Source organism: Rhamphochromis sp. 'chilingali' (assembly GCF_963969265.1).
Source record: "Rhamphochromis sp. 'chilingali' genome assembly, chromosome: 13".
Taxonomy (NCBI): Eukaryota; Metazoa; Chordata; class Actinopteri; order Cichliformes; family Cichlidae; genus Rhamphochromis; species Rhamphochromis sp. 'chilingali'.
Window position 1 is genome coordinate 6,331,260 of NC_137940.1, and position 26,715 is coordinate 6,357,974.

Genomic DNA, 26,715 nt, shown 5'->3' on the forward strand with positions numbered 1-26,715 from the left:
TATTATCCCAAAATATTATTTAAAGAACACACACAAACACATTATATAATACCAAATAAAGCACCTGCATTTACTTTACTTTAACAGTTTGCGCTAAGGGCAAGAGAAAGGATTGAAGAAAAGGAGTAGATTGTGATTATAATTGGGTGTCAGTCCAGGAATGCCAGTATAGGTTTAATCAGTGTTGGGAAGGTTACTTTTAAAATGTATTCCATTACAGAATACACATAACGGGTATGGCAGTCCATTCTCCCTGCAGCACGGACTACACTGCCTATGATGCTACATTCTTTAGAGCTATACCGGTAGCATTCTGCCTATTAGCTTAGCACAACAACAACAAAAAGGCGCTCTCTCACCCAGGAAACACGCAGAGAGAGAGAGAGTGTCACCCTGTAACCATGGCAACCATAACGCTGCCGCCTGGAACAACAGAAGATAGCTGTCAAACAAAACCCAAACAGTCCTGACCCGCCACAATATGAAACAGGGAAATACCGCCGTGTAATCCGTTTATTTCAACAAAGTAACTGTATTCTAAATACCACCTTTTTAAACGGTAACTGTAACGGAATACAGTTACTCATATTTTGTATTTTAAATACGTAACAGCGGTACATGTATTCCGTTACTCCCCAACACTGGGTTTAATGTATAACCTAAAGTTGGGCCCACATACTGTTTTTTTGAACCAAAGGCAGACTCAGTATGTAATTTTAATAGTTAGAGTGCGAATGAAAGAATAGAGAAGACGTCCTTGTTTCATAAAGCCCATTTTACATTTGATGCAGGCACCAGGTAATATATTTTGTTCTGTCTCTGAAGTACATCAGTTATTTAAGATTGCTTAATGAAGTACAGCAGCTCGTTATGGATTGCAGAAAGAACAGCAGCCTGGATGTTCAGGAGCTCACAAAAATATCAAGATGAGGTTGATAGATGTTACATTTTACTGACACATTTGACAGGAATAAAATAGAGTATCAGAAACTTTCTATTCAATCATATTGCTTTTCTGCTTTGTTTACAGCATTCAATATGACAGAGGAGAGGAGGACTTGCCCACTAGGATATTTCCCCTGTGGGAACCTGACCTTTTGTCTCCCTCAGCTCATGCACTGCAACGGTATCGATGACTGTGGAAATCAAGCAGATGAGGAGAACTGTGGTGAGTCATTGTTTCTACTTGAACACTTGTTAATAAACTCATATGCCCTGATGCATACATCCTCAAAATACCAGCTCCAGAAAGCCCTTAGGTAATGGCTGACACATACACAGTGTTTGAGATTTTCCTGGTTTATTGGTTCATGTGATAAATTACTGGTGTAGATGCTATAAACACACACACTCATACATACAAACACCCTTGCTTTTGAGTAATAACCACTGCTACTGTATTAGAGAACCTTGCTGATGCAAGCTGTGATTTGTAAATGTACAAACTTAGCTTTCCTTGTCACCTGCTGGTGGCATGGGCAGTGGTATTAATATGCATGCTGGCTGCTGTTTTTTAAAATATGTTAATTTACATCTATGATGTACCTTCGAGTCCTGCACTGGTAAAACTCAGTACTGAACTCAACCCGACCTGGACCCAGAAGCAAAGGTTCAGAGCTGGCTCGTGGCATAAGGACTATAAATACAGCTGATGGGTGTCAGGATACAGTAGGAATGAAGAATTTTGCTCAGAAATAATCATTATTCATAACACTAAATCATTTGCATTTTATGCACAGCTGTCATAGTAGCTCTTAAGCATTATATAATATTAAGTTTGAACTATAAAGCAGTTCGACAAATTAAATTACGATGATAACTAACCAAACTCCTCCAATGTATATATTTTTAAGTGTGTTTCTCATTTGCCTCACCCATTGATTTCCTCCTCTGTCCATTTTTTCTTTATTAACCTTGAAATTATATATACACAGGTAGCTCCATGCCCTCCTGGGTTTTAATTGCACCTTAGAACACACATGCATCAACACTACAATGAGCGGGTGGAGGGAGGTTTGGAGTCTTCTCTCACCCCCGTTCTCTGCGGCCTGCTGGAGCGGGGCGGCTAGGAGGAGTTGGCCGTCCGACTGCGGTCTGGAGTGTGGGGCCTCCCTACTGCTGCGGAGTCGGGGCGGTCTGCCTCTCCCCACCGCAGAGAAAAGGGTAACACCACCTGGGTCTGGGTGCAATTCCCCCCTCCAGGGGCAAGGGTACCTAGACCCGGTTCGTAGAGTACGCTTGGGGAGTGTGATCGTGTGTACAGCGTCTCTTTATGTCTGTCTCTGTCACGGGTCTGGGTCCGTTGGACCCAGTATGTGGAGTTTCATGTTTTTGTTATTCCATGTTTGAGGTTATTATGTTTTGGTTTGCATCAGGGATTGTTTTCTTGTTCTCTTGTTGTGTTTATGATGGTTATGATGTTTATTATTTGAGGTTCATGTTTAAGGATTTGTTCTCGGTTGTATCTCACGTTTAGTTTAGTTCAGGTTCCATGTGTCAATCTGTCTGTCTCTCAGTGTCAGGTCTGCGTCTTGGTGTGGTGTTCTCATTTCCTGTTCTATTGTGAAGGTCTGGGTCTCATGTAAGTGTGTTCGGTTTTACCTTTCTCGTCTTGTTGATTATTCCCAGCTGTGTCCACCACCTGTGTGTAATTCCCCTGTGATTCTCTGTGTATTTAAGTCATGTCTTCCGTCATTGTAGTTGCTGGTCCGTCTGTGTTTCCACCCTGCTTCATCTGTGTGTTTCCCTGCAGTCAACCATCATCTGTTTCCGCCCGCTCTCATTCATGTCCAGGTTCGTGTTCTGTAGTTAGTTTGTTCCCAGTTTAGTTTAGTCATTGCTCCGTTCGCCGTTTGTCCATTTCCTTTTTGTGTTTAATAAACCACCCTCACACCCATACAAGTGCCTGCGTTTGGATCCTCCTTTATTTTCCACACGGCTCATCTCACTCGCCCTGACAGTCTCCACGTTGGTTGAGTGTGGAGTAAGTGCATATGAGAGCATGAGGGTGGGAATGGATGTTTGTGTCTGTGTGTGCCTGTATGTCTGTGTCTATATGTCAGGTTGGGTATCAGACGCCACCTCTCTGGGGACATCTCAGGCCCTCCAAGGTTTGGAGGCCTATCTCCACCCACCACCACTTCCCCTGCCAGTGGCGGACTCCCTCAGGTGTCGGTGCGTTGGTGGTTCCTTGTGTCTGGGGGTGGGCGTCCGGGTACACACCGGCTCACTCCTTGGCAGCCGCTTATCGGGGCCTGGAGCCTGGGGCTCACTCGGGCCACTTCGGAGGTGGGGTGCCCCCGGCCTCTCGGGCTGGGACTCGGTCACTCAGGCACAGCTGGCTGCCGGCGGAGCTCACGGGCGCGTCACTGCAACTCCCCCTGGCTTCTGCTCCGCGGCTGCTGAGTGAGCCCTCATCTGGGACTCTCCTCAGCTCTTACTGGGACAGTGGCGCGGCTGCCCCTCTGTTGGTCTTCCTTGGTCTCTTGTGTTCTGGGGGCCTCTGGATGTCTGGAGTTTTGATCTCCTCCATACCTGCTTCATACCCTGGAGGACGGGGCTGTGGCCCCCCCACACCCTCTAGCAGATCGTTACATGGAGAAACCTTTGGAATGCAAGCATGCTGATCCACACAGGTATGCACACAGGTGTACACATGGGTATTCACAGACGCGGACTACAGCTTTCTTGGCTGCTGCCTCAAAGCACATTGTGCGCTGTCTATCTTGCGTGCTGCACAATATCGTTTATTACTTAGTATCTACTGATATCTACTGCTAGCTAGTTTATTGTGATGGTGCCGTTTTGTTTTTTTTTTATTATGTTGCACTTTGTTGCTTGCTTTCTCTTCTGTTTTTTTTCTCCATACAGGTGACCCAGGTGTTTTGTTTTTTTTTTTCTGTTTTTTTTTTTTTTTTTTTTTTCTTTCTTCCCCCCCTTCTCACCGTCTCTTCTCCCCTTTGGTTTTCTTTCTCTCCCTCTCTTTCTTTCATTCTTTCTCCCTGTCCTATCCCCCGGTCATGTCTGTCCTGTTTGTAGCAACTGTAAATAAAATAAATTCATAATTATAATAAAGGTCAATCAAATGGACCAATATGGCAAGGCCATGATGATCCACTTGGTAAAATAAATCCGCTTGGCATCTTTCTTGGCCTTAAGACAACAATTCTGATGGCTAAAGATCCAAACGGGACACACACAAAAAAAAAAAGAAATTATATATACACTAAATACCAAGACACAAGTCGGGTTATTAAATTTGCTTTAAAAATATGTGCTTATCTATTTATATCCTACACTGGAATTACATTACTCAAAGTGATTTTGCATCATAACTAACATTTATTGATAACAGAGTGAAAAGGTCCAAAGCACCATAAAGCATAGAAATGCAAACCTTTTAATGTTGGAACTTTCTCACGTGTGCTGATCTGCAGCTCAGAATGCTAGAGTAGGCTTATGTATGACTAATTTCAAGAATTAATCTTGAGGAGACAATCATCAATCATCACTCCTGTGGTGAAACAGGTGCAGCTTATAAACCAACTGTCACATTATAATGAATGACATTTTTTTTTCTTCATGACTTCCGTCCATTCCCCAAGCTTCGTTTCGTGATCCTGCAGGAAGAATTATGATGTGATGTCAGTTTTGTTTTCAGCAGGTGCTGGTGTGTAGAAGTTAAAACTATTTCACAGTATGCAATCACAGATTAGTACATTGCTAGATAACACAGTGGTACACTGTAGAAAGAATAGTCAGTTGGTTTGTTTTGTAATCCAGCACCTAACTGTTAAACATATAGTGTCCATAAGTATTTGGACATTGGCACAATTTATAAAAACTGTACAAATGAATCTACAGGGAGTGCAGAATTATTAGGCAAATGAGTATTTTGTCCACATCATCCTCTTCATGCATGTCGTTTTACTCCAAGCTGTATAGGATCGAAAGCCTACTACCAATTAAGCATATTAGGTGATGTGCATCTCTGTAATGAGAAGGGGTGTGGTCTAATGACATCAACACCCTATATCAGGTGTGCATAATTATTAGGCAACGTCCTTTCCTTTGGCAAAATGGGTCAAAAGAAGGACTTGACAGGCACAGAAAAGTCAAAAATAGTGAGATATCTTGCAGAGGGATGCAGCAGTCTCAAAATTGCAAAGCTTCTGAAGCGTGATCATCGAACAATCAAGCGTTTCATTCAAAATAGTCAACAGGGTCGCAAGAAGCGTGTGGAAAAACCAAGGTGCAAAATAACTGCCCATGAACTGAGAAAAGTCAAGCGTGCAGCTGCCAAGATGCCACTTGCCACCAGTTTGGCCATATTTCAGAGCTGCAACATCACTGGAGTGCCCAAAAGCACAAGGTGTGCAATACTCAGAGACATGGCCAAGGTAAGAAAGGCTGAAAGACGACCACCACTGAACAAGACACACAAGCTGAAACGTCAAGACTGGGCCAAGAAATATCTCAAGACTGATTTTTCTAAGGTTTTATGGACTGATGAAATGAGAGTGAGTCTTGATGGGCCAGATGGATGGGCCCGTGGCTGGATTGGTAAAGGGCAGAGAGCTCCAGTCCGACTGAGACGCCAGCAAGGTGGAGGTGGAGTACTGGTTTGGGCTGGTATCATCAAAGATGAGCTTGTGGAGCCTTTTCGGGTTGAGGATGGAGTCAAGCTCAACTCCCAGTCCTACTGCCAGTTTCTGGAAGACACATTCTTCAAGCAGTGGTACAGGAAGAAGTCTGCATCCTTCAAGAAAAACATGATTTTCATGCAGGACAATGCTCCATCACACGCGTCCAAGTACTCCACAGCGTGGCTGGCAAGAAAGGGTATAAAAGAAGAAAAACTAATGACATGGCCTCCATGTCATGGAGGAGGAGGGGGGAACAACTGAGCTGTAGTGCCTCTTCACCTCACTGTACAATACCTTGTGCAATACTTTTTGTAAATAGTCAACAGTGCAATAGACTCAATACTTGAAATGTGCAATTCACTTGTATTTTTATTTTTTATTCCTATTTATTCTATTTATCCCCTTTGTATATTTTATTTATATTTGTCTCTGTATTTATATATGTGTGTGTGTGTGTGTATGTGTGTGTATATATATATATATATATATATATATATATATATATATATATATATATATAACAATTCTGTAACTGTAACTTCGGTCGTTGCTGTGCTTTTTTTTTTTGGAAGTCGAATTTCCCAGAGGAACCCACCCGAGGGATTAATAAAGTTCTATCTTATCTTATCTTATCCTTGTTCACCTGATCTGAACCCCATTGAGAACCTGTGGTCCATAATCAAATGTGAGATTTACAAGGAGGGAAAACAGTACACCTCTCTGAACAGTGTCTGGGAGGCTGTGGTTGCTGCTGCACGCAATGTTGATGGTGAACAGATCAAAACACTGACAGAATCCATGGATGGCAGGCTTTTGAGTGTCCTTGCAAAGAAAGGTGGTTATATCGGTCACTGATTTGTTTTTGTTTTGTTTTTGAAAGACAGAAATGTATATTTGTGAAAGTGGAGATGTTATATTGGTTTCACTGGTAAAAATAAATAATTGAAATGGGTATATATTTTTTTTTTTATTAAGTTGCCTAATAATTATGCACAGTAATAGTCACCTGCACACACAGATATCCCCCTAAAATAGCTACAACTAAAAACAAACTAAAAACTACTTCCAAAAACATTCAGCTTTGATATTAATGAGTTTTTTTGGGTTCATTGAGAACATGGTTGTTGTTCAATAATAAAATTATTCCTCAAAAATACAACTTGCCTAATAATTCTGCACTCCCTGTAAATCATAAGCAAGATGTGATTGAAGTGTAGACTTTCAACTTTAATCCAAGAAGTTTAAAAAAAGTTGTAACTTTTTAGGATACTTTAATACATAATACATCAAATGCTGTGTTTGCTCCCTTGAGAAGCTCTGCTAGGCCTTTACTGCAGCCACCTTCAGCTGCTGCTTCATTGTGGGACTCTGTGGCATCAGTATTATCTTTAATAAAGCATGCTCTGTTGGGCTGAGATCAGGTGACTGACTTGGCCATTGAAGAATATCCAACATTTTTGCCTTGAGAAACTCTGGGGTTGCGTTTCCAGTTTCTTTGAGTTGTTATCTATCTGCACAGTGATGGATTCTATCTGCACTTTAGAATCCATCCGGCTATTTCTATCAGCAGTCACATCTTCAATAAACACTAGTGACACATTTCCATTAGCAGCCATACGTGCCCCCGCCATAACATTGCCTCCATGTTTAACAGATCATGTAGTATATTTGGGATCAAGAGCTATTATTTTCATTCTAAATTCTTTGATCTTCTTAACTATGGTACAAGTTAATTTTTCTTTCACTTCCCCCCAATTTTATTTTTTAAATTTCAAACTGTGCACTTCTGGAGAAGTCTTTTGGTGTTGCTGAGCTGGCCAGTGCATTACTTTTTGTTCGTTTGTTTGTTTGTTTTTGTTTTTTCAGATATACCTGATGTTTGGCCATTGCTAAAGTTTTTGCTATCTGGTTTTTTGGGTTGTTTTTTTTATTTTATTTTGGTTTTTCAGCCAAATGATTCCTCCCTCACTTACAGTGACACCTCTTTGGACCTCATATTGACAATTCAAATTCTAGTAAACAGCTGTTAAATATAAATAATCAACACTATATCTTTTTTCTGCTTCATTTGACATGGAATACCAAACAAACAATCCTCTCCTGGCAATGAATTATTAATAATAAGTTATTCAGTTACTTTTGAGCCTCTGAAAACAGGAGACTGTGAAAATGGCAATTAATGCAATCTTGGTTTTAAAAAAGTCTTTAAAGATGGAAATCCAACACGTTGATCCACTTCTATCCAGGCAAATTTTTCGAATATATTTATTTGTACACTGTCAGTCAAATGTTTGGACACAACTTCTCATTTAATGTTTTTTCTTTATTTTTTTACTACTTTCTACATTGTATATACATGCTGAAGACATAAAATATATGAAGCTAGATATATGTGTGTGTATATATATATATGAATTATTAAATTATTAAAAATTCTAAATATGTTTTCATATTTTAGTTTCCTTAAAGTAGTCACACTTTGCTTTGTTGACAGCGCTGCAAACCCTTGGCTTTCTCTCAATGAGCTTCATGATGTAGTCACCTAAAATAGTTTTCACTTCACAGGTGTGCCTTGTCAGGGTTCATTTGTTAAAATTCTTGCCTTCTTAATGGGGTTGGGATTATAAGTTGTGTTGTGCAGGGGCTTGTACACAGCTGACAGCCTTATTTGACACCTGTTAGAATTCATATTATGGCAAGAACCAATCAGCTAAGTAAAGAGAAACGACAGTCCATCATTACTTTAAGAACTGAAAGTCAGTCAGTTCTTGCTAAAACTTTGAATGTGTCCCAAAGTGCAGTCGCAAAAGCCTTCAAGCACTAGGATGAAAGTGAGGAGCGCCCCAGGAAAGGAAGACCAGGAGTCACCTCTGCCGCTGAGGATAAATTCATCCGAGTCACCAGCCCCTGAAATCGCAAGTTAACTGCACCTCACCTAACCCCTAATCCTGCTAAGAAACCACTACTAATGAGAAGCAGCAAGCAGAAGAGATTTGTTTGGGCCAAGAAACACAAGGAATGGATATTAGACCAGTTGAAATCTATGCTTTGATTAGTCCAAATTTGATATCTTGGGTTCCACCTGTTGTGTCTTTGTGCAACACACAAAAGGTGAACAGATGGTCTCTACATGCATGGTTCCCACCATGAAGCATGGAGGAGCAGGTATGATGGTATGGGGGTGCTTTGCTGGTGACACTGTTAGGGTATTTATTCATAATTGAAGGCACACTGAATCAGCGTGGCTACCACAGAACCCTGCAGCGACATGCCATTCCATCCGGTTTGCGTTTAGTTCAACCATCATTTATTTTTCAACAGGACAATGACCCCAAACACACCTCCGAGCTGTGTAAGACGGAGAGTCATGAAGTGCAGCGCCAGATGGTGTGACCTCCACAGTCAGCTCACCAGAACCCAGCCGAGATGGTTTGGGATAAGATGGACCACAGAGTGAAGACAAAAGCCCCAAAGATCTCTGAGAAACTCTTTCAAGACTGATGGAAAACCATTTTACGTGATGACTTCATGAATGCCATGAATGGATGCTAAGAGTGTGCAAAGCTGCAATCAAAGCAAAGGGCGACTGTTTTGTAGAATCTAAAATATAAAACATATACTCACTATGGAAATATGGAATATACTCACAAATAACAAATAGTTTTGATGCCTTCAGTGAGAATCTACAATGTAAATAGTCAAAAATTATGAAAAAACATTAAAAGGTCTCTCCTAACTTTACAGACTGCTCTATTAGTGGGTGTTCTGCCTTGCTGTCCATATTTTTGCTAGTCTGCAATGTTGGTCCTGATGGGACGTAAGCACAGATGTCACCAGATGGTCAACAGCTGCTTCTGACTCTTTTATTTCATCATCTGAAAGGCTGCCTCAAATTCATTGATCATTCAGTTCCATTTTTACTCTGATTCATGAAGTAACTAAAAAAAAAAAAACTGTGATTTTCCATTTCACTGATACAACTGCACAATCAAAGGAAAACAGGCCTGGAAATGCCTCACTGTGCTGACTGTCTGATTAAAACATGTCCAAGGGAAAGTACACTCAACAAAAATATAAACACAACACCTTTGCTACTGCTCCCATTCCCCATGGGATGGACGTAGAGACCTAAAATTCAGTCCAGATACACAATATAACCATCCCTCCCAAACAGTGGTCACAAATCAGTCCAAATGTGTGGTAGTGGGCACATCTGCCATATTGAGATAATCCATCCCACCTCACAGGTGTGCCACATCAGGATGCTGATCTGACATCATGAGTAATGCACAGGTGTACCTCAGACTGCCCACAACAAAAGGCCACCCTGGAATGTGCAGTTTTGTCTCACAGCAAAATGCCACAGATGCCACAAGCAATGAGGGAGCGTGCAATTGGCATGCTGACAGCAGGAATGTCAACCAGATCTGTCGCCCGTGCATTGAATGTTCATTTCTCAACCATAAGCCGTCTCCACAGGCGTTTCAGAGAATATGGCAGCACATCCAACCGGCCTCACAACCGCAGACCTCGTGTAACCACACCAGCCCAGGACCTCCACATCCAGCAGGTTCACCTCCAAGATCGTCTGAGACGTTGGACGTTGGAGAGGTGTGCGCTTCATGGATGAATCATGGTTCACATTGTTCAGGGCAGATGGCAGCTGAGAATGTCCCAGTTCTTGCATGGCCAGCATACTCACCGGACATGTCACCCATTGAGCATGTTCGGGATGTGCTTGACCGTCGTATACGACAGCGTGTACCAGTTCTCACGAATATCCAACAACCTCGCACAGCCATTGAAGTGGAGTGGACCAACATTCCACAGGCCACAATTGACAATCTGATAGACTCCATGCGACGATGTGTTGCACTGCATGAGGCAAATGGTGGTCACACCAGATACTGACCGGTTCTGGGTCCCCAGACCCCCAATAGCGCAAAAAACTGCACATTCCAGAGTGGCCTTTTGTTGTGGGCAGTCTGAGGTACACCTGTGCACTACTCATGATGTCAGATCAGCATCCTGATGTGGCACACCTGTGAGGTGGGATGGATTATCTCAATATGGCAGATGTGCCTACTACCACACATTTGGACTGATTTGTGACCACTGTTTGGGAGGGATGGTTATATTGTGTATCTGGACTGAATTTTAGGTCTCTACGTCCATCCCATGGGGAATGGGAGCAGTAACAAAGGTGTTGCGTTTATATTTTTGTTGAGTGTAACTGGCTTTGACACTGCCAATTGGGAAAGATTGTCCTTTTGTTTTGTCCACAGATGTAAAAACATAATGAGTGAATCCTAACTCTCTAAAACTGCACACTCACTACCACTAACTTCTTAAGGGAATATAGGTCTTGGAGATGATTGTAAAGGCGGCTGAGAAAACCTTTGCGGATAAAACCTGGTGGTGCCCAGGTATAAGGATAACAGGATTATCATTGCATTTGCTATGCAAAACCAAAACAAATACAAGCACCTTAACCAGTAATAAGGAGGAAACTTTATACTACATAGAAGCTAAACAAGGGCAAAAAACCACCAACACTCACATTTCCTGACATTTATCAATGCCTGTTTGTGGTGAGTACCAACATATCAAACTAATTAAAAATTATAAATCACTTCAAGCTTGCTTTCTGGCATGTTGGACTCTCGGCCACTGAGCTGTGGCTCTGTGATATATGGAGACAAAGATGTTTGTATAGTTTTTTGGGGTGTTTTACCTATTATTTAATGTTTTACTGGAACAATTTTTATGCTTTTTAATGATGTATTTCAGTTTTATATATTTTATTTCACATTATATCATATCACTGCATACAAACAGTACTATGATGTTTTACTTTGGTATTTAGTAATATAACATATATCATTGCCATCTATCCATCCGTTCGCTTCCGCTTATCCTTTTCAAGCTGTATTTTCAACAAAAGCATAAAGATTTTCTTTGATTTATTCACTCCAAGTTAAGTTAGTAACCCAGCAAGTTAACTGATTTATGTCAATGCTTTGAAAACTCAAACATAGAGTGCCCAAATAATAAATAAATTGAAGGAAGACATGGATACGCCTCCCCAGACCATCACTGACCCATTGCCAGACCGGTCATGCTGAATGATCTTAAAGGCACCATAGTTCTCTGTCTGTCATGTGTTGGTGGTGGACCTGCTAATTCTGGTGTTCTATGGTAAATGCCTCCACTGTGCCGGGCTGTGAGCAAAAGGCCAGCTGGAGGATGTGGGGCTCACAGGCCACCTTCATGAAGTCTGTTTTTATTTGTTTGGTCAGAGACATTCAGTGGCCAAGCAGATGCCAATCCTGCTGATGAGTTAAGGATCTTTCATGGCCCTGTCCAACTCTCCTAGAGTAACTGTCTATCTCTTAGAACCTCCTCCATATTTTTGAGAATGTGCCGGAAGTCACAGTGGAAAAGGCACGTGTTGAATCAAATCAAATCAAATCAAATCACTTTTATTGTCACATCACATGTGCAGGTACATTGGTACAGCACATGTGAGTGAAATTAATTCTTGTGTGCGAGCTTCACAAGCAACAGAGTTGTGCAAAATACAATAATGTAAACAAGCAAAATACAAGAATGGCTACATCTGAAACTAATAAATATATGTACAATATATAATAGTATATGCATTTCTGGATGTGTATACTAAATTTTTTTCTACGTGTGTGTGTGTGTGTGTGTGTGTGTGTGTGTGTGTGTGTGTGTGTGTGTGTGTGTGTACACATATTTTACAAATTAAATAGAGTAAACAATGAATAGAATATATAAAATAAATAAAATAAAATATACAGAGTGAGACATGTGCAAAACAGTGGCATTACTGTACAGTATGGAGTGCATAATGTTAAAGTTCCAGTAGTGAAGCTGAGGTGTCTATGAAGTGTTCAGCAGTCTGATGGCCTGATGGAAAAAGCTGTCTCTCAGTCTGCTGGTACGGGACCGGATGCTGCAGAACCTCCTTCCTGATGGAAGTAGTCTGAACAGTTTATGGCTGGGGTGACTGGAGTCCTTGATGATCCTCCCCGCTTTCCTCAGGCACCGCTTCCTGTAGATGTCTTGGAGGGAGGGAAGCTCACCTCCAATTATCCGTTCAGAGCACCGCACTACTCGCTGGAGAGCTTTGCAGTTGTAGGCGGTGCTGTTGCCATACCAGGTGGTGATGCATCCAGTGAGGATGCTCTCAATGGCACAGTGATAGAAGGTCCTGAGGATGCGGGGGCTCATGCCGAATCTTTTCAGTCTCCTGAGAAAGAAGAGGCGCTGCTGCGCCTTCTTCACTGTTTTGTTTGTGTGTACTGACCACGTAAGATCCTCAGCCAGGTGTACGCCAAGGAACTGGAAGCTGCTCACTCTCTCCACAGCAGCGCTGCTGATGGTGATGGGGGTGTGTACTTCTCTGCACCTCCGGAAGTCCACTATCAACTCCTTTGTCTTTGCGACGTTGAGGGTGAGATGGTTGTCTTGACACCAGTGGGTCAGGGCGCTGACCTCCTCCCTGTAAGCTGTCTCATCACTGTTGGTGATAAGACCCACCACTGTAGTGTCGTCCGCAAACTTCACAATGATGTTGGAGTTGTTAGTGGCTGTGCAGTCGTAGGTGTAGAGTGAGTACAGGAGAGGGCTCAGTACACACCCCTGTGGAGCACCAGTGTTCAGTGTGACGGGGGATGAGGTGATGCTGCCCAGTCTGACCACTTGGCGTCTGTCAGACAGGAAGCTAAGGATCCAGCTGCAGAGGGAGCTGCTCAGTCCTAGATCCTGCAGTTTCCTATCCAGCTTCGAGGGAACGATGGTATTGAATGCTGAGCTGTAATCTACAAACAGCATTCTCACATACGTGTCTCTCTTCTCCAGGTGTGACAGGGCAGTGTGTAGTGTCAGGGCTATGGCATCATCAGTGGACCTGTTGTGGCGGTATGCGAACTGTAGAGGGTCCAGTGAGTCGGGTAGTGCAGAGCAGATGAAGTCCCTGACCAGCTTCTCGAAGCATTTGCTTACGATGGGGGTCAGGGCTACAGGTCGCCAGTCGTTCAATGAGGAGATGGTGGAGGATTTGGGTACAGGGACGATGGTGGCCATTTTGAAGCAGGCTGGGACTACAGACAGAGAGAGGGAAAGGTTGAAGATGTGCGTGAACACTCCAGCCAGCTGAGCCGCGCATGACTTGAGGACGCGGCCGGGAATCCCGTCCGGACCAGTAGCTTTGCGTGCGTTCACCTTCCTGAAGCACCTCCGCACATCCTCCTCAGACACAGTGTGCGCACTGACGTCATCCGCGGTGCGCATACTGTCCGGTCTCATGGTGTTCGCTGTGTCGAATCTAGCGTAGAATACGTTTAGATCCTCACACAGAGAGGTCGTGGTCTGCGGTGTGCTGGTTTTCCCTCTAAAGTCTGTGATCGTGTTTAGTCCCTGCCACATACTCCGAGGGTTGTCAAACTGTTGCTCCACCCTGTCCCTGTACTCACGTTTGGCTGCTTTGATCGTCTTCCGGAGTTGGTAATGTGCGTGTTTGTAGTCCGATGTGTTCGCGGAGGCAAAGGCGGTGCTCCGTGCCGCGCGAACATCTCCGTTAATCCAGGGTTTTTGATTTGGGAAGGATTTAACTGTTCTGGATGGGACGACATCTTCCACGCATTTCCTGATAAATCCGCAGACTGAGTCTGTGTATTCATCAATGTCCCTAGCAGCCACGTGAAACATTTCCCAGTCCACGTGATCAAAACAGTCCCGCAGCGCAGACTCCGATTGGTCCGTCCAACAGTGCACCGCCCTCCGGGTTGGAGCTTCCTGTTTCAGCTTCTGCCTGTAGGCGGGCAGGAGCAGGATGGAGCGGTGATCTGATTGGCCGAATGGGGCGCGGGGGAGGGCTTTGTACGCATCCCGGAAAGAGGTGTAGCAGTGGTCGAGTAGCCGATCTCCACGAGTGTTAAAGTGGATGTGTTGGTGGAGTTTGGGTGAGACTTTCTTCAGGTTTCCCTTATTAAAGTCTCCGGCTGTGATAAACGCCGCCTCTGGGTGTGCGGTTTCCTCGCTGCTGATCGCGCTGTACAGTTCCCTGAGTGCTCGGTCAGTGTCGGCTTGTGGGGGAATGTAAACAGCCGTAATAATCACTGCATTATTACGGTCCTCCACAGTCCTCCACAGTCCTCCATTATTGATGTGCAATAATGGAGGACTTAAGCTATTAGTAGTGGCACTGACCCTAGTCAAATACAAGGCAGGAAAAATTACATTCCTTTGTTACGAGTCGTCTCAGTGTTACACCTGTAGTGTACATGTTATTAATTTCAAATCAATTCAATTCAATTTTATTTATATAGCGCCAACTCATAACAGCAGTCACCTCAAGGCACTTTATATTGTACAGTAGATCGTACAATAATTGATACAGAGAAAAACCCAACAATCATATGACCCCTTATGAGCAAGCACTTTGGCGACAGTAGGAAGGAAAAACTGCCTTTTAACAGGAAGAAACCTCCGGCAGAACCAGGCTCAGGGAGGGGCGGGGCCATCTGCTGCGACCGGTTGGGGTGAGAGAAGGAAGACAGGATAAAGACATGCTGTGGAAGAGAGAGAGAGGTTAATAACAGATATGATTCAATGCAGAGAGGTCTATTAACACATAGTGAGTGAGAAAGGTGACTGGAAAGGAAAAACTCAGTGCATCATGGGAATCCCCGGCAGCCTACGTCTATTGCAGCATAACTAAGGGAGGATTCAGGGTCACCTGGTCCAGCCCTAATTATATGCTTTAGCAAAAAGGAAAGTTTTAAGCCTAATCTTAAAAGTAGAGATAGTGCCTGTTTCCCAAATCCAAACTGGAAGCTGATTCCACAGAAGAGGGGCCTGAAAACTGAAGGCTCTGCCTCCCATTCTACTTTTAAATACTCTAGGAACAACAAGTAGGCCTGCAGTGCCAGAGCGAAGTGCTCTAATAGGGTGATATGGTACTACAAGGTCATTAAGATAAGATGGGGCCTGATTATTTAAGACCTTGTATGTGAGGAGCAGGATTTTGAATTCAATTCTGGATTTAACAGGAAGCCAATGAAGAGAAGCCAAAACAGGAGAAATCTGCTCCCTCTTTCTAGTCCCTGTCAGGACTCTTGCTGCAGCATTTTGGATTAACTGAAGGCTTTTCAGTGAGTTTTTAGGACATCCTGATAATAATGAATTACAGTAGTCCAGCCTGGAAGTAATAAATGCATGAGCTAGTTATTTCAGACGCAGCTGAAACCGATTACGACCTCCCCTCCTACTTAAATGACCAATTCAATATTCCAGGAGTTGAATGTGATACTCTGATGTTTTTAGTTTTTTTTCCAAAATGTTTTTGAAGGTTCAGGATTTTCCTTCTTACAGCTGGTACCTAAGCTGGTACCTTTCATACATATAGTTTTCATACATTTTACAGCACAGCAGCTCACCACTCTAATGTCCACAATTCAACTTTAAGACCCCAAATTGATGTCTCCTCCTCAATTCCATGTGTATTACTCTACAGAGTAGTATACATGCTGTATAGACCCACTAGAACTATACACCTGATTAAAAACCTTAAAGGTTGAGTGACCTGAATCATTAAAAAAAGAACAGTGGTGTATTGCAATATAATTGATCTGAATAGAAACAGTGGTCAGATTCTTTTTTGTCTGTAGAATAACAGCATACAGCTGCCCCACTTGTTTTTATTTTCCACACACGTGTCTTATTTCTTGCAGACCCGAGCTTAAAAGAATTGAAAAATATTTACTTCAATCTGTGCATGTAACGATTTGCACCTTGGTTCCAGAAAGCAGACTCAGATAGCAAAAAAGCCAGAACACTGGCAGTGTCTTTTATTATTTCAACATGACAGGGTAGTTAAAAGGTTGGCAATCAGTTCTCAAAGTAAGTGATTGAAAGTGAAATATTTAGTTTTAGGAAGAGGTTCTCTTTTTACAAAGATGTCATTTACTTCCTTTTTTTATCAATACACGTCTTAAATGTTATGCTGATAAGAAGCAAATGTTGTTCACCTTACTGTGAAAGATAAAATACTGTCTTTTTTTTTTTTTTACCAAGCATCGCCAACGCCAGTTATGTGTTAAGGTCAATTGCATAAATGTCCTTAGAGATGAGGTGCACAACTGCAAAATTCCACCTGACAGAACTACAACTCCTAAATGTAGAGAACTAAATGAGATAAATAAAGGTTGTTAAATTTAAATCCACCTGCCAGACAGACAGATAGACCAAACTATAATTTGGCTTCGTTTTGAGTCAGCAGACTTTTAAAACATGTTGGAACATTAACCACAAACAACTCTGATTGTTTCTTTGTTCCATCATTTTGGAGGTGTTGGAGGAATTTAAATGGTGCGGTTATAGAAAACTGTCACACTCGGTCATAAACACCTGGTTAAAATAGCCACTATGATATGTGAAAAAAAAAAAAACCACATAAATCTATGATGACATATATAACTGTAGTAAAGACTGAACCAGCATACCCATTGGTGCAGTAGGGGAATCTCTTCAGACTGAATTGCCATTTCGTTATCTTCAGTACTCAGTGTGACACCTTTTAGCCATTTTCAGGGGGAAAGCGTTGATATCCTGCTGGTTTGATGTCACTTGCAGTCAAGGCTGATGATGTTGCTCCTCGTTTGCTCGCTTAACCATGTACACTCTATCACAGAGCAGAACAAGCTTAGAGAAAACAGCTGTCAGAAAGCAAAGTCCCAATGCCACTTTCAGGTCAGCGACTGTTCCGTTAGCTTCTGTGACTCTTTGCAAACAAATGTCATTTATGAGTCCTTCTGGGACATGAATACAATTTTTCTTGGCATATCTGTTCATATTGTTTATTTTCTTTTTAAACTATTTGATACTGGGTTAAGTATTGTAGGACAAAAAACAAACAAACAAAAAGCCTGTCCTGTGTGGGCACAGCTGCCAAAGGGAGTTCTAATTTAAAGACTAAAGGGATGAGTTATAAAAAAATCATCCCCATATATTTGTTTTGAAGGGGCAAAGAAAATCAAAGTCAGGTCAACCTTCAGAGTGTCCAGTTTTTGGCACATCTGTGTTGTTTTAATTTTTCAGTTGGGTGGTGGTCAGGTGGTTTTGCCATCCCTAGTTCCTCCTGTCCATGTATCTAAGTATCATTTGGATGTTCAGATCAGGGATTTACTTGGGGTGAACATGAAGCCTCCCAAGTTATCAAAACCAGTTAAACCTGTACTTCTTTTGATCTAATTAAGATCCTTGGATTACGGTTTGCTGTTTTTAATACAGTAATTATGATTGCTTTCATTACGGAAGATATTGAGACTTTTAAACTAATTAAGCAAAAGGCTCTATTCAATATTATCTTCTAACTACATTATTGCCTTTGTTCATCTGATTTCTCCTCCCACATTTAAACAGCAAGCCAAAATATTGTTTTATTCGTCTCCAAAAGTTGATTCTGTTCATCTGGACATAGCGTTTTGTGGGAGAAACGTTTCGTCACTCATACAAGCGACTTCTTCAGTCTCATCTGAATACAGCCTCTGTCAGTGCGCCCCAGGGTGGCTGTGGCTACAATGTAGCTTGCCTTCACCAGTGTGTGAATATGTGTGTGAATGGGTGGATGGCTGAATATGTAAAGCGCTTTGGAGTCCTTAGGGACTAGTAAAGCGCTGTACAAATACAGGCCATTTACCATTTACAGGTTTCCCCAATCTTATAAACAGTACATTTGCATACTGACTGAACCCAGCCCACTGAAGGAACAATGGGCTGTGAGGTCAGTTCCTTAATCTTAATTATGCAAATTCTTATGGCCATTGATCAACAACCACTGACCAAATACCACTGATCAATGGCCATGAGTACCATTCACAGAGAGTTGGGGAATGGCTGCAATCACAGCATTGTAAGATGGTGAAAGATGTACCCTTAGACCCCCTCCTCAATTCAGAGATGGTCTTTCCCTTTTCACATAAATGGCCTCCTTGACTCCGCACTCAAACCAGCGTCCCTCCCTGTCCAAGATGTGTACATCCTCATCCTTGAAAGAGTGTCCACTGGCCTGGCGCAGCATGTTTTGCGGTTTAAAAGCCACAGAGATGCAGTGTTTAGAAAAAATGCATTTCAACTGCTCCGATACTTGAGTATGCGTTGAGACGCATTTTTTCTAAACACCAGGTCTCTGTGAATCAACTTTTGGAGATTTACTTACCTGGATGATTGAGCATGCATCAAGATTGTTTTATTAGTACACAGACTGATGTAGTCCAACCACTTTTAGTCTCAGGAGCACACTGTACTTTTGTAGTTGTAATAATTCAAAGAATTGAACTCTAAGGTGTTTTTATACTGCCAAGAATGTCAGTATGGTTGAATAATATGCATATCGAAGTATGTATTTCGATAAGTTCAGGGACTTTTGAAATGTGCGCCTCCTACTGTGACTCTCAGCCTGGAAAGTTGACAAATATGTACTGTTTCAGCATTAAAATAGTGCTCACAAGATACTGAGTTAGAAGTTATCACTGCTGACAAAAGAGCAGTAATCCTAGTTGGTATCTTTTCAAAATAAGCTGAAAAAAAAAACCCACCACTTGCTTTAATAAATATAAAAATCGTTTCACAATTCAATGAAAAACCTTGTTTCCTCAAATCAGTAAAAACAGAATGCGTTGAGATTTAAAGCCCTTTAAAATCATATAAACTAACGAAATTGTTATTCTACCTCCTGCTTCTACTTTGCTCATAATCGAATCATCGTCTTGCTTCTTTCTGAGTTTTGCCAGCTGATAACTGAAAGACAAGGGATTAGAGAGCTTTTTCAGAGAGAATAGGAAGGAAAAAGAAGAGCCTGGGCTGTGACTGAAATGGCAAAGGGAAAAAAAAGGCTTAACTCTGACTTTGGATTTTGAGAAATATCTCTAAATGTCACACACGTTAAAAGCAGCAGGGGCTTGAGTGGTGAATGTCATTTTAAAGAAATGTATAATATGTGGCTTTGTCAGTATTCTCTGACAAAGAGTGTCTGTATTTGAAGTGATGTAGGCGGTTGATAATAAAAAGAGGTTGAGTATATAAGAGGATAAATAATGTTTCACAAGATAAAATGAGAGAGGAAAACTTCTAAGCAAAGTAATGAATTCAGGAAGACTTCTAAATAAAACTCTTGGATGTTTGGAAAGCATCCACACCAGCTCTGTGTGCACAGATTTCTAAACTGAGCCAAACTCTGTGAAAGGACTTGCAATGCATAATGCATAGCTTTGTGTGTATGTGAATTAAACTGGAATCACACAGTAGCAAACATCCATTTTGCCAAATCCTGAATCAAGTGTATAGATTATTAATCCATCCAGATGTTTTCAATGCATTTGTATGAACCTGATATTATAAAAGCTAAACATCAGCATGTTCGTATTGTACTTGTGGGCATTTAAAAGAACCGAAGTTACATCAAAGAATGGTTACACCATATACTTGAGTTTCACAGTGGCATTTTCAATGGATTTAGTAAACCAAAAAGTGGCACCAGCTTGTCACAAGTTCAATAAGATGGAGGCAGCTGCCAAAGTTTTGGAATGTGTGAGTGTGGAAAACTAGTGATGGCTGTGTGAGCTTGATGTGGTTGACAGAGTTGGTCAGAAAGGTGAATGAAGGCAAGCAGAGGAATGAAATAGAACTTGGCAGATCACCACAAGAGAAGAATGTTAGTATAAATACGGCTGTTCGATATAACGATATAAAAAGATCTATCGTTTCATTTTACGCTATCGTTTGTTTCGTGGTGTCACAAAATAAACTGTTTAAGGCAATATTTTTTTCATCGTTTTGATGGTCACTGTAGTGGCTATATTAATTTCTTAAAGTTCTCTCTGTCTCTTATATTTAATATAACCACACTAGGGACGGACAAGCGCCTGTTTTTATGCATTGTCGTTAGCAACAACGACGGTAAAACCATTGCATGTCTGCTTGTTTATTTTCCACATAAACCTTTCACAATAAAGCTCAAGATCCTGTTGAGACTTTTCAAAATAAACTGAATCACATGATAGAGAATGCAGAGTATTTACGGATGAGAAGCAAAAAAGAGCCGTCAGGTGCTAAAAAATAAACCTTAGACTCAAACGTTAGAACGGGCTTTTCCCCGCAGCACGCCGTGTAATTAATACTTACATCGTTAAAACACTCGACTCCAGGTACACGACGCCCAGCTGAAAACATTTCATGCAAGTCGAGCTGACTCACAGAATTTATAGAAAATGTTAAATTTGTGATTTAAATCGTTATCGGACGATACATATCTTATATCGGGATATGAGCTTTTCGTCATATCGCACAGCCCTAAGTATAAAGCAAAATCATAAGGCGGTAATCAGCCTGTGTGGGCACAGAGGCCTAAGTATAGCGACCATCGTTGCAAGCGGAACGAGACTGGCAGAGAAGTACTAAAAATCCGAGCCAGGTGTTAATGAACCACAGATCTGTATGTTCATGTGATCAAAGCAGAGCCTGAAAGAATAGAAGTGCCAAACTTGCAACATCATGTTAACTCTCCCTGCTTCTCTGGTCTTTCTATTCCTTTTTTCTTTTTGACATTTAACAGTGAACATTTATATGTATAACAAGTGATTACAAGACTCCAAATTCAAAACTGCTATGAGATTAAAGCCCCATCAAAGAAAGTCTTTTAGGATGTATTATATCCTAGGATATATCCATATTTCCTTTTTCTTACAATTATATTCTGTAGTCATGGTCAAAAGAAGGTATGCCCTGTTTAAATTCCAACATTTTTCTTGTCAGGATAAAGTGAAGGTAAACTGATCAGTTATTAAAATGTACTAAATATGACAAATACTGTCTCATTGTTAACTGAAAAAAAGGAAAATGTGTACTGTTCTCTCTATGTGTTAAACTCCCTGAGTGTGAACATAGATAAACAGCCAGCCAAACTCCTTTTCAAGAGCCAGGAAGGTGAGCGTACTTGCTCCTTTAATGACTCCAAACATAGCAATCATCTTGCACTGACATCATTGAACTGGAGTGAAACTAGAAAAACACATAATACAAAACTCTTAATCGATTGACATATAATCAGCAGGTAAATATATTCAGGCACTTACACAGGAGACCATGAAATAAGTATACTGTAGATATCCAAACTGATATTACTACAAAGAAAACAAGCAGGTAGTAGGTGAGCGTACACTTGTATCATTAGCTCAGAAGCTACACCCTATAACTGCACTTCAAAGAAGGTACAAAATAATGTCTCAAAACACCCTATTATTAATTGCTTAATATACAAAGAACTGACAGAACTTACGACTATTGCTTTCTGAAGGACTCCTTTGAAGGATTGCTTTGGATTCCACATGAATGATTACAAAGTTGTAGCCATGCTTTTCCCACTGTTCTCTGCATTTCCTGCTTCCTGTCTATGCACATGTCAAAATAAAAGCCTTCCTGTCTATCCAGATGTCAAAATAAAAGATTCACAATTTTCCGATGTATAACAATAGAAATACACTTTACACTTATTTGTGTCATTAGCATATGAACATATTGAAAACAGAACACTCCCCGTCTGGCATTCCCAAATATGCCACTTCATGCTTAACTGTCTGTGGTTGAGGTCTGACTCTCTATTGATAAGAGCAAAATAACATCACTTATAGGCCTTGAGAAAGTCTTTACTTTGCCTTGTGATGCTGTTCTGACTTCCACTTTGCGCACCTTCCCATCACTACTTGGAAAGGTGGTAGTGACCAACCCCATCGGCCACTCGTTACGAGATGACTGCTTCTGTTTGAGCAACACTACATCACCCACTTGTAAGTTGCGACATGCTACTTGCCACTTGCGTCTTGGCTGCAGAGTGTGTAGATATTCATTTCTCCATCGGGTCCAGAATTCATCAGCAAGTACCTGTACTCGTCTCCACTGGCACTTCAAAAGTTCCTTTCCAACAAACTCGCCAGCTGGAGGTGGTACACCAGGTTTCTGCGTTACTATCATAGCGGGAGTCAGCAGCAGTGGTGAAGAAGGATCGGAGGAGACTGGGATCAATGGCCTTGCATTGATTATAGCAGACACCTCTGCCATCAATGTACAGAGCACTTCATGAGTCAGGGAACTGTGTTTACCGTGAGACAACATGGAGTCCAGTATCCTCCTGGTTACACCAATCATGCGCTCCCACACACCTCCCATATGCGAGGCATGTGGAGGGTTGAACTCCCATGTACAGCCGTGTCCGTAGAGGTAACTCAGGATCTTGTCTTGACTCTGATCATCTTGTCTTATTCCTAATTCAGAACATGCTCCAACAAAGTTTGTACCACAGTCTGACCTCAGCTGCTTCACAGGCCCTCTTAAGGCAAAAAGTCTGCGTAGTGCATTGATGCAGCTGCTTGAGTCCATGGACTCAATGACTTCTATATGCACAGCCCTGGTACTCATGCACGTGAAAAGGATCGCCCATCGCTTACTCTGAGCTGCTCCACCTCGAGTTCTTCGGGTGATTACCTCCCACGGACCAAAAACATCCAACCCTACATATGTAAAGGGAGGAGACATGCTCAGACGTTCTGGGGGAAGGTCAGCCATTTTCTGGACTTCCAGTTTTTCTCTCAGCTTTCGGCAGACAATACAGGAATGGATTACAGAGCTAAGCTTTTGCCGGCAACAATCCACAGGCCTTCCGCTCTGATTGCCCCTTCTGTAAACTGTCGTCCTTGATGTTTTATCTTTTCATGGTAATGGGTCACTACCAATTTGGTCACATGATTCTGTTTTGGGAGAATGATTGGATTTTTCATCCCAAGACTAACAGTGGAGTGTTTCAGACGTCCACCAACCCGTAAAAGACCGTTGCACATGAAAGGGTCTAGCTTGAGGATTGTGCTTGTCTTTGAAATTGCTCTATTCTCTTGCAGTGCAACATACTCTTCTGGATAAGCGTCCCTTTGGACCAACCTAAATATGGTCAGCTTTGCTGCCTCCAGTTCTTCTGGAGTATGAAGTTTGTTGCACATATGCCATCCTCTACATGTATTTGGGGGGTTGGTACTGAATGATTGAGTCTGGTGGCTCAAGAAGGCAACTGCTCTCAGTAAAGACCTCCAGGTGGAGAAGCGTTGGAACCTATTTGAAGTCGACTTACCCTCGGTTATATGGGTAGCACAGGATGTCAGCTGTGGTCTTACCTCCACATCTGCATCTGGTTCCACCAGCTCAAAGGGCTCATGTGTTTCAGCCACAGGAGGCTTGTGAAGAAAATCTGGACCTGTAAACCACATAGTCTCTCCAAGCTGAGATGCTGGGACCGATCTGGTGGCTAGGTCAGCTGGATTCTGATCTGTTGGCACGTAGTGCCACTGCTGAGGAGAAGTTGTCTGTCGAATTCGGTGAACACGATTGTGCACATACACATAGAATCGTTTAGAATCATTGTGGATGTATCCGAGAACCACCTTGCTGTCACAGAAAAACTTCATAGTATCAGGTTTAAGATCGAGTTCCCTGAGGATTAGTTCTGCCACTTCGATGGCCAGCACTGCCCCACAGAGTTCCAGGCGAGGGATTGTGGGCTCTGGTTTAGGAGCTAGCTTGGCTTTCCCAAGTACAAAGCCGACTCGACACTGTCCATCTGTAGTGATGACTTTCAGGTAAGCTACTGCTCCTATGGCCCAGTTTGAGGCATCAGAAAATACACACAGCTCAGTAGACATGGCAGTGGAGAGCGACTGTTGTATGTAGGCACGAGGAAGCTGAAGATTACTTAAATCCTGTAGTGATCTTCTCCATGTTTCCCATTCATTTAACTTGTTTGTGGGAAGTTCTGTATCCCAGTCGCATATGTCAGCTGAAAGTTCCCTTAATAGTGCTCGTCCTCGGATGGTCACTGGAGCAGCCAAGCCCAGTGGGTCGAAGAGGCTGTTAACTGTCGATAGCACTCCTCGGCGAGTGAAGGGTTTGTCGTCAGCTGCAACCTTGAATGTGAAGGTGTCAGAATCTATCCTCCAGCACAGACCAAGGCTTCTTTGTGCTGGGAGAACTTCCTCATTTAGCGCCAAGTCTTTTAAACCTGTAGCCAGATCTTCAGGGGTGAAAGCCTGCATCACTTTGATACTGTTGGAGGCAATCTTATGCAGTTTAAGATTAGATTCTGCCAGTGATGCTTGAGTGCGCTTGAGAAGGTCAATAGCCTCTGCTTCTGTCGAGAGAGAGATCAGTCCGTCGTCCACATAAAAGTGTCTCTCCACAAACTGGCGTGTGTCAGGTCCGTATTTGTGCTCACCCTCTTGGGAAGCTCTTCGAAGTCCATATATAGCGACTGCAGGTGACGGGCTATTCCCAAACACATGCACGCGCATGCGGTATTCCCCTACTTCCTTTGTCAGGTCATGATCTTTGTGCCAAAGAAATCTTAGATAATTTCTGTGGTCCTCTCTCACCATGAAACCATAGAACATCTGTTGGATGTCGGCTGTCACAGCAACAATGTCCTTTCTGAACCTGAGCAGCACTCCTAACAGGGAGTTATTTAGGTCAGGGCCTGAGAGCAGGACGCCATTAAGAGAAATGCCACTTTCTTGTGCGCTTGAGTCAAATACCACACGTATTTGATCGGGTTTTTGGGGGTGGTAGACCCCAAAAATGGGTAAATACCAACATTCTTCATGTTCTTGGAGAGAAGGTGCCTTCTCAGTGTGCCCATTTTCGAAGAGCTTCTTCATGAACGCAATGAACTGCTCTTTCATTTTAGGATTTTTGCCCAATGTGCGATCCAGAGAGTGGAGACGAGACAAGGCTTGAGCACGGTTGTTTGGTAGGCGTGGTCTGGGCGACCTGAATGGTAGAGGAGCAACCCAGCTGTGTTGTTCATTCTGACAGAACTCCTTCTGCATGATGTTCAGAAAGCTCTCATCTTCAAACGACAAAGCCGGTTCGTTATCACATGTCTGTCTTGTGAATACGCTTACCCCAAGTTTTTCCTCAGCAGGCATGTTGGTGGAGCCATAACTGGACAGGCAGGGGTAAATATCGGGTCTTTGCTCCCCGCCATACGCCAACTTTTCTTTCACAGATATTTCATTCTGACATGGGGCACCATGAAAGATGGACGTCCATTCGGCAGGACACTAGTCTTATAGACAGCTACAGTAGGCTTGTGTGTCCTGTTGATGCAAACTTCCCCAACTATCACCCATCCCAAATCCAACTGCTGGGCAAAGGGAGCATTGTGGGGGCCGTTAATTTGTTGCCTTACTTTGTGCACACGTATGAGATCTCTTCCCAGTAACATCAAAATCTGTGCTTCGGGATCTATCTCTGGTGAGGGGATTTCAGACCTGTTGGTCATGATGTCATTACATTCAATGAGTGGAGGTAAGTCTAAGCACACTTCACCGTCTAAAGCCTCAATCTGGAAACCGACTGCCTTTCTCCCTGTCATCTCAGTAGTACCAGCGCATGTCTTCAGCAAGTACGGGGAAAGGTTGCTACTGATCCCAAAGAGTTGGAAAAACTCAGATTTGGCCAGCGAGCGATTGCTCTGGTCATCCAGGATGACATACATCTTGACTGAGCGCTCTCGTTGTCCCTTTGGAAAAACTCGCACCAGGCAGATCTTAGCGCAAGATCGTTCAAGGAGACCATCTCCACAGACTTCAGTGCACTTTGAGGTTACCTCTGTTGTGGAGTTGTTTCGCTGGTCTATATCTGACACTGATGCAGGAGGCGACGCTTCTGGAAGAGTAGTCTCCGGATGAAGAGCAGTGCAGTGCTTATCACTCTGACATTCGTTGCACTGTAGGTTCATGTGACATTCCCTCGCAACATGAGTAACTGAGCAGCACCTAAAGCACCGTCTGTGGTCCTTTAATAACTTCTTCCGTTCCATGAGTGATTTCGCTTTAAAGACCCTACATTTTTCCAGAGGGTGGGGTTTGTTGTGAAGTGGACAGTACTTAGCAGGATCATTTGCGCCTCTCCCATCTGTTTCTTCTCTATGTCTGGAGCTTGGATT

The 26,715-nt window shown here is 42.5% G+C and overlaps 2 protein-coding genes across 3 annotated transcripts in view; one reads left to right on the forward strand and one right to left on the reverse strand.

The window, feature by feature from the left end:
• rxfp1 (relaxin family peptide receptor 1) overlaps positions 1-26,715 on the forward strand; it is a 90,035-nt gene that overhangs the window by 6,202 nt on the left and 57,118 nt on the right. The window contains exon 2 of the mRNA XM_080901491.1: positions 1,031-1,168. Within this exon, the coding sequence (XP_080757617.1) occupies positions 1,031-1,168 (138 nt within the window). The remainder of the gene's footprint in view (positions 1-1,030; positions 1,169-26,715) is intronic.
• On the reverse strand, positions 1,162-25,638 carry LOC308408991 (uncharacterized protein). Of its 2 annotated transcripts, none has more exons than XM_080901494.1 (3): positions 22,009-25,638; positions 17,177-17,355; positions 1,162-4,619 (listed from the first exon to the last, which is right to left on the reverse strand). In XM_080901494.1, the coding sequence occupies exon 1, from the start codon at positions 25,592-25,594 to the stop codon at positions 23,345-23,347; it is 2,250 nt and encodes a 749-aa protein (XP_080757620.1). In that variant the 5' UTR covers positions 25,595-25,638; the 3' UTR covers positions 1,162-4,619; positions 17,177-17,355; positions 22,009-23,344. The 2 variants fall into 2 exon arrangements, with proteins under 2 accessions (XP_080757620.1, XP_080757619.1); XM_080901493.1 differs by lacking the exon at positions 1,162-4,619 and adding an exon at positions 14,906-15,244.

Bases quoted from the DNA above. Each gene is read 5' to 3' on its own strand.
- LOC308408991 (XM_080901494.1), bottom strand. From the start codon at position 25,594: ATGCAGAAGGAGTTCTGTCAGAATGAACAACACAGCTGGGTTGCTCCT.